We start from the raw sequence: 15,183 nt of genomic DNA on the forward strand, positions 1-15,183 counted from the left end.
AACACAAATTAGGTTTATAAATTGTAATAGGCCGCAAAAACTGGTTTTGATGTAAGATTATTGTACTACATACCCGGTTTACCTCTACAAGGCTTTACTCAACCTTATTATTGGAATTAGAGGTGCCAAAAATAAACCTGATCCGACCCAACCCAGCTTGAAAGTAATTTGATCTAGCTAAAATTTAGACTTATATGAGCTCAATAATTTAGCCTGACTCAGGGCCTGTTCTCTTACGTTGAAATTCAGTTCAGTTCAGTTCAGTTCAGCTGAGTTCAGTTCAGTTCAGTTCAGTTCAGTTCAGTTCAGCTCCTAATTTCCTTCTCTTATAAAATATTCATTTCAGTTCAGTTCAGTTCAGCTGAGTTCAGTTCAGTTCAGTTCAGTTCAGTTCAGTTCAGCTGAGTTCAGTCAATGAGAAGAGGCCCTCAAATCAAAACTAAACCTGACTTAACTAGGCTCAACAAAATTCGATACAGTTACCAGAATTGACACCTTAATTTAGAATGTTAATTGAGACGTAATCTAATTTTTGATGGCAACTTTAATTTTCTTAATATGGGTTCAGATTAGTATTTTAATGAGTTAATCACACGCACGCTCTGCAAATAACGTCCATAATGAATCTTTATATACACACTGTGTAGATAAATTTTGTAGTTTATTAATTTCATTTTTGTACTATTATATATTTTTGCCCTAATTTTATTTTTATATTTTTTAACATTAACGAAAGTAAATCATGACTACAACTACTAAATCAAGGATAAAACATTAAAAATTATGACTCGATAAATAATTTACAACTTAGCAAAAATTAAAATTATTAACAGGGGTCGTCTATGGGGCGAGTCTCCCAACCCGTTGGACCCAAAACTGTTAGAGATTTGATATCATCAATATCGAAATATATAATATCATATCTCTAACAAGAACCAAACCTAGATTTGACCCATAAACTTTAGACCCCCAAACCCAACGAGTCTAAAAACTAGACCCAGAAAATGGGTTAGTTCGACCGGGTCAATACCCATTGCCATCCCTATATCCAAATGACGGAATATTAATGTCACTATTTCTATGACATTCACTAAACGGCTAGAATATATACAAATGAGGAATAGATTTAATACCAATAAATTTTTTTTTTTAAAAAAAAAAAAAATTAAATATAAAGGCTGCAGAAATTTCCTGGTAAACGATTGCAGGGAATAATTGCATTATTATAGCTTGCTTGCAATAGTAATGTAATGTGGACATACAAGCAGCAAATTAAACAACTTTATATTTTTAATTTTTTCAATGTGAACGACTGTAGAATTTATCGTAGTGAAAGTACGTTTAACTTGTTGAAATAACGTCTATATATATGTTGGTTATTCTTGTACACTAAAGTACTAAACCACTCACCCTCAAGCAATTAAATACTCCTATCAATCTATTCTTGTGTTAAACCATTTTTTATTTCCACAAAAATGGCAAATTCCCATCAAGATGCTATTATTCAAGCTCAAGCTCATAAGTTAACCAAAACGGTGCTCATTCGAGCCATCGATAACCCTAGTTTTGCCATCTCTCCTTCAGCTTATGATACCGCGTGGGTAGCCATGATAGGTGATCCTAAAGAAAATTATGAGAAACCCATGTTTGGTAGTTGTTTGGAATGGATTCTAAACAACCAAAAGTTGGAAGGGTTTTGGGGAGAGCTAGATTATCATGGCAATCCCACTATTTATTCTCTTATTGCAACCTTGGCTTGCATGGTTGCATTAAAGACTTGGAAGTTGGGCCATGGGCATATTGCAAGAGGTTAATTTTTTACCAACTTGATTAATTGATCTTAATTAATTTGATGTGTTTAATTAATTATTAATTAAACTAAACGTGTTACATGTTTCCTCCAAAAAAAAATAATAATAATAATATCAAATAAACGTGTTACACGGTACCGTATCTAACAATATAATTACCACGGAGTATAAAAATAAACATTTATTTGGTGTTTGAGAGGGAAAATGGTCAGTATGGAGTTTTATAGAAGAATAAAGTTTTTTTTTTTTTTTTTTTTTTTTTTTTTTTTTTTTTTTTTTTGTTGTTGTTGATATTTTACTAACTTTTGTATACTAAATAAACATTATTTTGCAACAATCTAACATTTTTTTAACAATATGTGAGATATTTTAGTTTGGATGTATGGAAAAATACATACAACTATAAAATATGGATTTTTAGTTGTGCTAAATCTTATTTTAATCAGTAAATCATTCTAATTTCATATGCTCATCTTATGTTAAAATCTGTTTTTATTGTAGATTGATGTCTTATACTTCGTATCTTTCTACTAGTGATATCATTTTTTAAAAAACAAAGAATAAACCTCACACAAATTTCGTGATTAACCATAAAAAACTTAGCCCTTTCTAGCAATTAAGATCTACCACCAATTCGATTACTAGTTTACTACATCTAGCTTTTTAGAAAAAAAATGAGAAATTAGGTTAAAATATCTCTTGTTTTTACATCGAATTTTTTTTAATTCTTAAATATTTAAAAAGTAAACCTTGTCAGGTGGCAGATCTCGGGCCAAAAAATTAGGGGGGCCAAAATTTGATCCCTTAACCTTTTGTTCAAAATAACAATATTTAACCACTATGCCACAAAGTTTTATATGCAATAAATAGACATCAAACTACTTATAATGAACAACTCCAAAATACTTAAGGGGGTCGGGCCCTTGTCAGCCCAAACAAAGGTCCGCCCCTACGTTGTCTGTTGAGTAGTTTGAATTAACTTGCTATACTAAATGGCCTTATCATGGGATCTTGCATTATTTGTCATTATTGTTAATAGAGAAGCTAATTAATTAATTAAGTGTGGGGTGGTAAAATTAAAACCTAATAGGTTGATCTAAAATTAAGCAAAGGAGGATCAACATACACAAAGTATTTTATATATACTGGCTTCTTTATGTATGTATGGAAAATATGTACGGAATATATATTAAAAACTGATAAGGTATTACATAAAAGTTTGGACCATTAGATATTCTGATGTAAAGGACATATAACTTGGATAGGCCGAGTCTAGCTGAAATCAAATCTCGAGTAAGAATACATACATATAACTTGATAAATAAAGCCATCATCATATAAGCAATTCGATCATCATGCAATTCAGGTCGTGTATGTATTTTGTTTTGATGTATGTATATACTTGTAATTGTTTGTAGCTCAAATAAGCTAAATATAGAGGTAAAAATTGTTCTGTTGCTGTCTCGCAGATGCCCTAATTAAATTTTCTAGCCTTCTTGGTTACGCATCAATTAATACGGAGTACTTTAATTTTGTTGTTGTTTATTAGCCAACCTTATGGTAATTTATTAAGCTGCACTGGTTTGTGAACTTTCAGGAATGACCTTCATAAACGCTAATTCGACGAAATTACTTCAACTCCACGACAACAACAATGATTCCCCTCGAAGGTTTGCTATAGTTTTTTCGGGCATGGTCGAACTTGCACAACGTAGTGGCCTCCAAGTCTTGTTTGATGAGGAGGTGAAAGAAGCAGTTGCCCGTGTTTTTCAACAACATGGGATACTTACATCGTAATGATCTTATTTCCCATTACATATGCTAAATTTTCATTCCATTTAGAATTAATAGTCGCATATACACACACACACATATAGATATATGTATATGTATATATATACACACACCTGTCCCACTAATTTCCTATATTTTTTTTTCAAAAGACGTATTATAATAACTACCAATATTTCATTTTGTGTTGTTTTCTTTTGCGAATAACATATCACGTGAATTAGCATAGATACGTTCTAGTTAAATTATATAGAGTATGCATCAATTTTTTGTTTTTATGTCTTAACTAGGGGTGCTTATCGAGCGAGTCGATCACGAGTTGAGGGGTGCTCGACTCAACTCGAAAACTTTTTACATGTGCTCAACTCGTGCTCGCTAAAGTTTCGAGCAAATAAAACCTGCTCGACTCGTGCTTGTTAAAGTTTCGAGTCGAGTCGAGTAGCTCACGATCTGCTCGTTAAAATTTTGGTCCTTCTATAATCATATGCCTTTATTTATTTTTTGTTCAATTTATACTATTTTCCTAATTATATATAGATATTATTAAAAATTAACTCTTTCTTTTTTCATGATATAAATTAAGACTTAATAAGTGTCAAATTTGTTTAAAGATAGTAACTTTGTTTGCAAATTCTATATTAATAATATATTATCGAGTTGCTCACGAGCTTATCGAGTCGAGTTAGAGCTTGCTCAACTCGTGCTCGTTAACATCTCGAGTCGAGTCGAATTCGAGTCGAGCTAACTCGAGTCGAGTTTTGACCGAACGTTGACCGAGTCGAGTACGAGTTGCTCGCGAGCTGCTCAACTCAATTAGCACCCCTAGTCTTAACTCCAGTCCACAAACATATATAACCAAGTATTTCCTGCGTTCTGACAACATTAATTTAGCCTAGAGTAATCCAAAAAAAAAAAAAAACTTTCCTTAATTTGATTGTGATTCCATTGTCAAATATATACTAAATTTATGCGTGTGATTTTATTAGATTTATCTAAGAAAATATATTTTATTCTTATACAATCAAAGATAATTAGCATTGAAAAAATGCATCGGACGTAATGAGTCTATAATCGGATTAAAAAAACTACTTCATATGTTTTTTAGATTTCTTTATTATACTTCGTACTTTATATATCATGAATTCCTTCTCGGGCCCTTCCATCCTACTTCCTACCTAATTAATTATTTGCAGATAGCGGGAATAAATTAATTGATAGTTATAGAGCATAATGCGGCATGTCAGCTACATATAATACGCACACATGTGGACATGTGTGGCATGTGGTGTAGGGTTGTCTTATGGACTATGATTTAGTCATTAAAAAAAAAAAAAAAATAAAAAAAAAAAAATTGTAGCCTAGGTAGTTTTATGAGTCACCTCAAATTGTAATACTATTATGTCGTCTATTGAAAAAAAAACTGCATATAATAACCAACATATGTGGCCATTAATGTTGAAATTGGACAACCCATTTTGACATTATTTTAATGCATATATAGTACTCTTTTCATTTTTAACTATTTGCTCTATTTTTCTTTTTCGGTCGTTTTTAAATACTTGCTCCATTTTCTTATATGGAAATCTTTTACAATATTTAATTCATTTCTCTCACCTAATGGATCCAACCTAAATCATATTTTATTAATTTTATTTTCTCTCTCCTCTAATTCTCTCAACTAATTTTGCTTTTTACAATATTTTATTCTTCCCCCTATCCACTACCTCTATATTTTATTACTTTCCGCGCATGAAGAAATAAATTAAGTATTTAAAAACGGAGGGAGTACAAGAATACAAGTTAGTTTTTTACACCTTTTGTATTGTTTTGAACAGGGAAGTTTTGGTGGACATGTATCATTATCCTCCTTTGCTATCATATTTAGAAGTGTTGCCGCCGAATTTTCCGGTCAATGTTGCTACCCTACTCGGTAATATGAACCGCGACGGCTCCTTGTTCTGGTCGCCCTCAGCCACTGCTGCTGGATATATGGCCACCCGAAACGCGCAAATGTTGTCCTACCTCTGTCAACTCGTACAAAATTGTAATGGTAGAGGTAAAATTTTTACTATACTACGTACAATTGTTGTCCTACTTATGTCGCCTTGTATGCTTTTACTATAGTAAGAATTGTAAGGTAATGCACTGTATAAATTCCATCGTTTTTGTTTTTGTTTTTGTTTTTGTTACGCAGTTCCTTCTATGTATCCTATCGACGAGGACTACATACCGATCTACATGGTCAATCAATTGCAAACACTAGGACTCTCAACGCGTTTCCCTAATTTTATCAATGACATGTTAGAACACATTCATAGGTAATTCACATACACTTCTAACCACCTTTAAATTGTCCAATTTGATTATTTTTTTTTTCATCATCAACAATAACGTTGAAAAAAAATATTCATCAGGGAATATAATGCACATAAACCATCAGAATTATGTGGTTTAACACCAGAAAATATTTACAAGAGCTCCTTGGCTTTTCAGCTTCTTCGATTACATGGATATAAAGTTTCTGCAAGTAAGTTACTACCAAATAACACATGTAAGCGTCCTACATTGAGAAAAGAAGAGAGAGTTAACACCCTTAATAAGGCTAAGGGGTTACTTCTCTTTTTATCATATGGTTTTGGGATGGAACCACTTTTGATCTTATGAATTGGACTCTCTCTTGGACTATGGGTGCGGCCCAAACCTGTATTTGACATGGTCATTCGGATGTATGTAGCATACATGCATGCTGACAATTTGAGGAATTTGATGGCAGGGAAGTTTTGTTGGTTCCTTAATGATGAATATGCTCTGGAATATATTGAAGAGAATCGGCAGAAGTTTACAAGCGCCCTTTACAATCTTTATAGAGCAACATATCTTATGTTTGAATCGGAGGATGAGCTGCAAAAATTGAGATCATTTTCAAGAAAATTGCTAACAAAATCTAGCTTGAGTCACAATTTAGATGACAGCACTATGTGGCCGCCTCTTCAAGAAAAGGTATATTGGACGTTGTTTTTGTACACCCGACGCCTGCCTAATATAATTAATAGTCATATACTGGATAGCTTGATAATGTAATTTAAACTAACAACGTGAAAATTATAGCACCAAAAATGCAACCTAAAAATTATATCGGTTCAAATTATTTAAGCCAAAGGCAGTATGTTTCCACTTATTATAAATTTATTATGTATTCATCTTATATATATGTTCTCCTTTGTGGTGTAGATTAAGTGCGAACTTGCTACTCCTTGGCTGGCTAGAATGGATCATTTGGAGCATAGGGAATGGATTGAATCAGCAAACAAAGGCAGTCCACTTTGGTTTGGAAAGTCCTCAAATTTTAGGTATACTTATAATAAATCAACACTAATTTCTTCTAGTTAATTATAAGAATACAATCTTAAGTTCTTAACCTTAACGTATATATGGGTTTCTTTTGTTCGAACAGAATACCATGTCTAGATGATGGGGGATTGATTCAACTTGCAAAAGAGAATTATGAGCTTCGACAAAAGGTTTATCAAAAAGAATTAGGAGAGCTCATAAGGTAATGAATTTAAGCTAAGCTCAAGATTTTTAAGTTTGTAACTTAAAAGTTTTCTCTTGTCGTAGCAGCATCAGACAACGTTTACTTCTCATAGGCCCATAAAATCTTTAAATTACTAGCACTCTTATCATCAAACAAGTTTGACCATAAATATATTTAATTATTTATCTGTAAACTCGAAAAAGTAACTATGAAAATATATAGCATATGTATTACTTGATAGGAGTAATTCGAAAACAAAATATTTTGGATTATCCCTTGTTCCTCTTTACTCCATCTATTCGGTTAATATCGGTTGCAATAACACTCAGGTGGTCCAAGATTTGCGGGCTTATGGATATGGGCTTTGCTCGAGAGAAAACTACTTATTGCTATTTTGCAGTTGCTTCGGCTACTTCCCTTCCCTATGACTCTTATGTTCGCCTTCTTGTGGCAAAGAGTGCCGTGATTGTAACCATTTTCGACGACTATTTCGACATGGTAGGATCACTTGATGAACTGCAAATCCTTGCTAACGCAGTGAAAAGGTATTGCCATACATGTATATAGGCACACATAATATAAAAGATGCTTAATTGATACATATTTTAATAAGGAATTATATTGCATATAACTAAATGGATTTAATTTTATTATGTAGATGGAATAACAAAGGCTTAAAAAGTCATGGCAAGATCCTTTTTGATGCACTCGATGGTTTTGTGAGTGAGGTAGCCAACAAGTACTTTGATCAATATGGAATCGACATAGTTGATAATCTTCGAAAAAGCGTAAGTTCTTTTGAATTCCACTGTTCTATTACTTGTATTATAGCCATGATGTGTAACATGCATTTTCTAATATATTAAACACCATATGTATATGCAATCTACTTTCTCCTTTCCTAGTTGTTGTGACGTTTGAAATCTTTTTGTGAGAGAATGAACCATGATCAAAGCGTAGCAAACAAAAAAGAACAGAGAAAGTACCATAAATTTGTTCAAAGTTTAAGCACGTTTTAAAGACACTACTCAAAATTATATGTGGTGCACTATATTACACGAGTAAGGCATTATTTTATGGGTAATGATACATGTAGCTCTTATAGCTATACATAAACATTAAATATAATTCCTAAAATGAAATTAAGTTGAGAATTTATGATAAAATTATATGTGAATCGGTGTAATTAATTTTAATTTATCCTCAATGTTTACTTTTTTTAGCTTATTATAATAGCCCTTAAGGCTACATATGTTTATAAATTTTGTTATTTTATTTTGTATTACCTTAGACATACACTATGTGCAATGCAAAAACGATACACTAATTATTTTGCTTGTTCTATATGAAGTGGTATGAAGTGGTTGATTCATGGCTAATGGAAGCAACATGGAGCAAAACAGGGCACATTCCGTCGATGGCTTCCTATTTGGAAACCGGCATGATATCAATAGCCGCGCACATATTAGTTCTTCAAGCTTCATGCTTTGTTACACCGAGCTTATCCCCTCACAAACTTAATCCTTTCGAATATGAATACATTACTAAACTCCTTATGATATCATGTCGTCTATTGAATGACTTACAAAGCTACGAGGTAACACTTTACTTTACTTCATCCAAGTCCAACAAAGTAATATTACTAGCTACTTCGGCGTGTGACTAGTTAATACATTGTATTGGACTCAGACTTTTTATGTACGACGATTCAGTTTTTGAGGACGGGAACATAATAATAAGATAAAACAAAAAGCAACGTAGACTTTCTTTAAGTACATACTTTGACAAAAACTTAGAATTGAAAGTGTTGCGATTTATTTGATCAATTAAAAAGTGATATAAAAATCAATATTCTTGACCGAAAAGGTGAAACACGTACAACAATTTTGGCAGGATGTCGTGAAAATATTGTGTACTAATCAAATCCATATGTTTATTTTTACAGAAAGAGGTTAAGGATGGCAAGATCAACTCCGTATATATATACATGAAAGAAAATCCAGAAGCCAATGTTGAAGATGCAATTCATTACGTCGAAAACCTACTTGAAGAAACTAAAATGAAGTTGCTAGAACTAGCATTGATGGATGGAAATGATGGTGAAGAATTGCCAAACCCTTGCAAAAGGCTACACTTAACAGCCCTTAAAGTGTTTCAAATGTTCTTCAATTCGGCCAACCATTTCGACTCTAAGGATTCCTTGTTAAATGATATCAACAAGGCAATTTTTATTCCATTGGAGCCTCACACTTCTCTTCATCATTCAGAGCCTCAAACTTTACTTCGCCCTCCAAAGAAGCCGCGATTAGTGATCAATTCGTATAACAAAGTCTCGATGAAGTACCATATCCATGACCCGTGGAAACCAAATCATCGATTTCATTGTTCCTTTCCTGCTATATCAACTGGAAGTCGTCGAATGGTGCCTTTGATGAAGGTTTATTCATCAAAGTTCAACTTCTTTGTCACACATTAAAGCTGGAGTATAAGGAGAAAATTCAGTATTAAAGCTGATTGTACATAACATGTTTTATAAGATGAAAATTTTATAGTGATCATTTGAAATATAACTACCATAATGTTTTAAAGATTATGGAGCATAAGGAGAAAATTCAGTATTTATCCGTTTGTTTATATTGTTATATATAGTCTTCAATTTGTGGTTTTAGAGTGGAAATATTCTCCCACATGGAAAGATTGAGATTTATAGGATGTCTTTATTAACTTGAGTGTGCCAGATTGGGGCTTATTTGATTGGGCTTTGGTTATGGCTTTTTTGGTTGATGTTTAGTAGTATATTTATCAAAATATTTACAAATCATAGACTAGCACTTAGGCGCGCGGTTAATTAAGCAGTTTAACATTGTTGGTTATGTTAATTTAATTTTTTTATTTTTTAATTAATTAAATTAATAGTATTGAATAAGATTCACATTTTCATGTCCATGGAGTATGGAAATTTATGATGTGTTTTCATTCTATGTAATAGGAGAATCTCGGGGGTAAATTAGCATAGTTATTTCCTACAACTTTAGATGGGAGGGCTAATATTATCCTAAGGACAGAGTAAACTCGTCCTATTTATTTTCTTTAAGTCAGATTTCTTTACAGAATTTTCGTTTTTTATTAACAATCTTAGGATAATATTAATTTAGAATATGGATTCAGTAATGAATAAAAATAAGGTGAACTAAACAAGGTCTAAATATTCGGTACACGTCTTTAGGCCAGGTTTATTTGCTACAAATAAGAATTTGACACCTTTATGAATGACTTAATATGACAAAATTACTTATCGTTCAATTTAGTAAATTTTACATTTCATTTATTATTTCCATATATATATATATACCATTTTCCTAGAAAAACTTTTGTATACATCCGATGTACATTATAAACTATACATCGGGGGTGTTGAATTTAGGATAACTTTTATTCTTAAAGCTTAAATAACTTTTATTATATCAGGGTATCTTTCATTCATTAAAGTTTATCTTTTAAATAAGTGTTTCATTTCACATTTTTAGCTGGTTTTTAATAAGTGTTCCACTTCCATTTTTAAAAAGTTATAACGATATTTTAATGCTTTCCTCCCCACATTTCAGTTTTTTGAATAATATTCACTCAAGCTCTCTTCTCCCTACAATAACCCACTAATGGTTTTTCTGATTTTTTTTTTTCTATTTTTTTTTTCAACATATCCTACTTGAATGATAATTTTATGCATTCAATACTTTCTAGATACTAAAAAACGAAGAGAGTATATTTTTATACTAAGTACTCAGTATTTTCAAAAAAAATACATTATTTATTTCTTTTTATTTGACACGTTTTTTTCCCTACATTTTTATTCACACAAGCTCAAAGCTTAGTACCTCTAATTATTAGTAAGTTAAAATATAAAAGTTACTGATATAATGAATGTATTAATTAACAGTTTACATAACTATATTTTAGATTAATTATAAATTACAATAGCTAATCAAACTTGAATTTGTGAATAGTGTTAGCTAGATATATTAACTAAAAACAATGGATGAAGTATGAATTTTTATTTTTTAACTTTTATTTTTGACAACGGTCCAAAAAAGTATGAATTATGAGGGATATGTAATACTTCGTATGTCACTACTGACATAAGCTTCATTCATTCAATCATATGACATTTCTTAAATACATGATCTTACAAAGATTATGCGATCGATGATAGCAAACACGTTGAAAACTTCGATCAGGTAACAAAAGCGGTCAACTAATAAAAACGAAGTATAGAATAGTAGAATGCAATTGCACAAAACTAAACGCGCAATATAGTTGAAAATTTAAATTTGCTCACTTTATTTTGTCATTTTCTTGAAATCTTGACTTTATAAGTCAACTTCGACAGTAAGTCTTTCCTTTTAGCTAAAACCTAAAGAGTAAATTATTTTAAATATAAAAAAAAGGAAAAAAAAAAAAGAAAATACCCTATCGAATAATTACAATAATTAGATTTTGTTATTGAAGTAAATTATTTTTAAAAAAATATCGAAATAATTATCAATGTATGACTCAAGCAAGTTTAAATTTTGTTATTTTTTTTTTCCAACGGGAGCAGGTTTAAAATAATTACAATAATTCAATTTTTATACTATTTATAAAGAAGTTTTGATCAACCACGTGTTTCTTAAAACATACAAAAAAAATTCTAGATTAGTTTATATATTTTCATTAACTAGATCTTTGCACTCTTTATATATATATATATATATATATATATATATATATATTATAAACTAATGTCCCCTCCACTAATATCCCCTTGTCGCATCTCACCATCCACTAATATCCCCTCCCTTGTTGAATTTGCATAAGCTTCGAAAGAAGTTAGGGTCAAAAGGCCAATTAAATTTTCTAATTTGGAAATCATTAGAATTAAAACTAATCTATTCCACTTTTTGAATTGACAAGTTTTAACTTTTAACACTATTTATAAACTCCACTTTGATTAGATTTTATAGCTTATAGTTATGATAAAACAAAGCCATGAGAAATCTTATTAGAATTGTCTCACTTAATTATATTTTCATAATATCAAATTATTTTATAAATTTTACTTATTGATAATTAGATATATAAATCGTTGGAATTATGCATTAATGTTAAACGTGATAAAAGAAACACTAAATTAAAAAAGGGGGGGGGGATAGTATAATATGGAGTACTATTTATGGCAAAGAACAACATAAACATGATCCATGAATACGAAACTAAGATTGGTCTAGTAGAAAGGAGCGAAACTTTCAACCATTGAGATTGGAGGTTCAACACCAGTTAGGGGCAATTTAGGCGAGAGGACCCCCTTACATTTTCCTCCACTCTCCCAATTGTTTTGACCCGATAGGGCTCTTTTTCTTACATATAAAACTAAAAAATAATGATCCATGCATGGATCATAATACCAAGAATCCATCCATGCATCATAATAACAAGAATCCATAAAAAGCAATTAAGATGTCTTGCTTGAATTGTTATCTAGGTTGTTGCTTAAAAAGGGAGGTTTAAATTAGGAATGGTAACAGTTAGAAGTGATAAAAATATCAGGCCGGGCCGAATCTTGGCCTAAAATCTTGTGCCAAACCCGCAAAATAATGTCGGATTGATCAGGCCAGGTTAAGGCAGATTTTTCAGATTTTTATTAAGATGGGTTCAAATTCGGGTTAAGAATAAAAATAAGCTTTTAGGCTTCTCCGGTTAAACCCTCACTTTTTCGGACACTTCATCGAATAGGTCATGTCAGAACAATGAATGAAAAAAAGTCAATCTCAAATTAAGGGGATACATGAAAATGTCGTTTTCTAATTAGGAGACGCAGCGTATGTTTGTTGCCATTAATATATTCATCTAGTAAATGTTATATATATATATATATATATATATATATATATATATATATATATATATATATATATATATATATATATATATATACTTAATCCGAGGTAGAGGCGTGCCGGCACGGTAGCCCACTTGCGGACCATAGGCCGTGTCGTGAACAAAAATTTTCAAAACAGGCACGAGCATGGCGGACGGCACGATAACTCGGCCCGTGGCACGGCCCAGCACGGCACACAGCATATAATAAAATAAGTTATTCATCAATTTTTGTGTTATCGGCTCATCGCACTCGTAAATTTTTTAATTATATGCATTATTGATTTTGCTTACGGAGTAATATAATAATACAAAAACATAAACATAAATTAATAAAATTATTTAAATATACTCATTTTTAAAGTTATTCAAAACAAATATATATCGATTTTTTTTATTTATAATAAAAAAAAACCCGGGGTGGCCCGCTCCCCAGCACGGCACGACCCGCCAGGCACGTGGGCCGTGTCGTGTTGTGGGATGGGGTGTGCCAAAATGTGACACGGCCCGCCAGAAACTAGGCACGGCACAGCCCGGCATGAGCCACCCCCAGGCACGGCCAAGCACAGCCCACGGTGGCCCTACACGGCACGATGCCCACCTTTTAAATTCCGAGGGAGGCTAGCATGTTAAGGAAATAGAATTTATTCAATGTAATATACTTCGTATAATATTGTTAATTATTGTAAAAAAAAAAAAGTAAGGAAGAAGAAAAAAAAGGGTTTTTCTAAGCTATACCTTTCAAGTTCTTCGCTTCCTAAGCTGTATCCATGCATTTTCAAAGTTGTAAGCTGCGCCCTCCACCTCACGATATTTTATCAACTATACCCTTTGACAACCATATCCGTTAATGAAAGTTAAGTTATTTTATCAACAATGGTGTCGTGGCGTTATTAATTTGACACGTGTCCCGTTCTAATTGGTTTAACACTTTAAAAAAATTTAAAAAATCAGAAAATAAAATAATAATAATAAAAAAAAGTTATGGTTAACGTCAAAGGTTATTGTTTAATAAAAATTAGTGAGGTTGAAGGCACAGCTTAGGCGTTTGAAAAGTCATGAACACAGCTTAAAAACCGAAAAAATTTGGTGGTATAACTTAGAAAAACCCAAAAAAAATTAGTTGAAAAATATCATGGTGTGTTCATACTAATGTCTACTACTGGTACAGACTACTAGGGACGGACCATAAGAGAGACTGGGATAAAAAAAATTACTTAGGGCCTGTTCATATTTACTTAATTTCAGTTCAGTTCAGTTCAGTTCAGTTCAGTTCAGCTCTTAATTTCCCTCTCACATAAAATATTCATTTCAGCTTAATTCAGTTCAGTTCAGTTCAGTTCAGTTCAGTTCAGTTCAGCTCCAATCAGTTCAGTTCAGTTCAGCTCAATTCAGTAAATATGAATAGGCCCTTAGTATATAAAGGCCCAATAAAAAGAATACTTATTGCTTTTCTTACCTAGCTGCCTAGGCCCTAATAAAGCTAAATATAGAGTGGAGTACTAATTTACAATACGGAGTAGTAAATAACTACCCAATTCCAAAAAAAAGTACTGACAACCCATTAAATTACAATTGTATTTGCACGTTTTTCAAGGAATCTATTCCATTTCAAGAATAATTGAACAATATCATATATTTATATACTTCCTCTGTTTTTTTTTAATAGTTGCAACAATTTGACTTTTACATTATTCATGTGTTTCACTTTGATTAGATTTGACGATTTATACATAAATAAAAATATAGTCATGTGGGATCTTGTTAGATTCGTCTCGATTTGTACAAGTTTAATATCTAAAATTTATAATTTCATATTGGTAATCTAAAATATTAACGTTTCGAAACCTGTATCGGAAGGCGTGAAAAGAGAAGTGTTGCAACTATAAAAAAGCAGAGGAAGTACCCGTTGATTAACTTGATTCATGTTATGTACTCTGTTCTCAACTACTCCGTACTTCGTATGAGTATTGTTTTTTTTTTTTTTTCCCATATGTTTTTGTTAAATAAATCAATTCCTAATGTATGTATGCTTAAAGTTAGTTTATTGTTTTCGTTCATATTATATTTTTGAATTACCCCCAAAAAAAAAAGTTTCAAGATTCGCCACTGCAGACTATAGTATATGCTAAC

At 31.7% G+C, this 15,183-nt stretch overlaps 1 protein-coding gene across 1 annotated transcript; it reads left to right on the plus strand.

Annotated features, from left to right (window-relative positions):
• The first annotated feature begins 1,475 nt into the window (after positions 1-1,475).
• On the plus strand, positions 1,476-9,704 carry LOC145578237 (S-linalool synthase-like). Its single transcript, XM_081635594.1, has 12 exons — positions 1,476-1,809; positions 3,409-3,604; positions 5,438-5,658; positions 5,797-5,920; positions 6,017-6,129; positions 6,376-6,602; positions 6,834-6,952; positions 7,057-7,155; positions 7,467-7,682; positions 7,796-7,925; positions 8,489-8,734; positions 9,083-9,704. The coding sequence occupies exons 1-12, from the start codon at positions 1,476-1,478 to the stop codon at positions 9,611-9,613; spliced, it is 2,556 nt and encodes an 851-aa protein (XP_081491720.1). The 3' UTR covers positions 9,614-9,704.
• The last annotated feature ends 5,479 nt before the right edge of the window (positions 9,705-15,183 follow it).

Source organism: Chenopodium album, chromosome 14 (genome assembly GCF_948465745.1).
Source record: "Chenopodium album chromosome 14, dcCheAlbu1.1, whole genome shotgun sequence".
Lineage (NCBI taxonomy): Eukaryota > Viridiplantae > Streptophyta > Magnoliopsida > Caryophyllales > Amaranthaceae > Chenopodium > Chenopodium album.

What these genes read in the sequence shown, in the direction of transcription:
- LOC145578237 (XM_081635594.1), top strand. Translation starts at nt 1,476, where the DNA reads ATGGCAAATTCCCATCAAGATGCTATTATTCAAGCTCAAGCTCATAAG. An exon ending in CCATGGGCATATTGCAAGAG is followed by an intron (nt 1,810 to 3,408) that starts GTTAATTTTTTA and finishes GTGAACTTTCAG; the next exon opens with GAATGACCTTCATAAACGCT. An exon ending in ACAAAATTGTAATGGTAGAG is followed by an intron (nt 5,659 to 5,796) that starts GTAAAATTTTTA and finishes TTTGTTACGCAG; the next exon opens with TTCCTTCTATGTATCCTATC.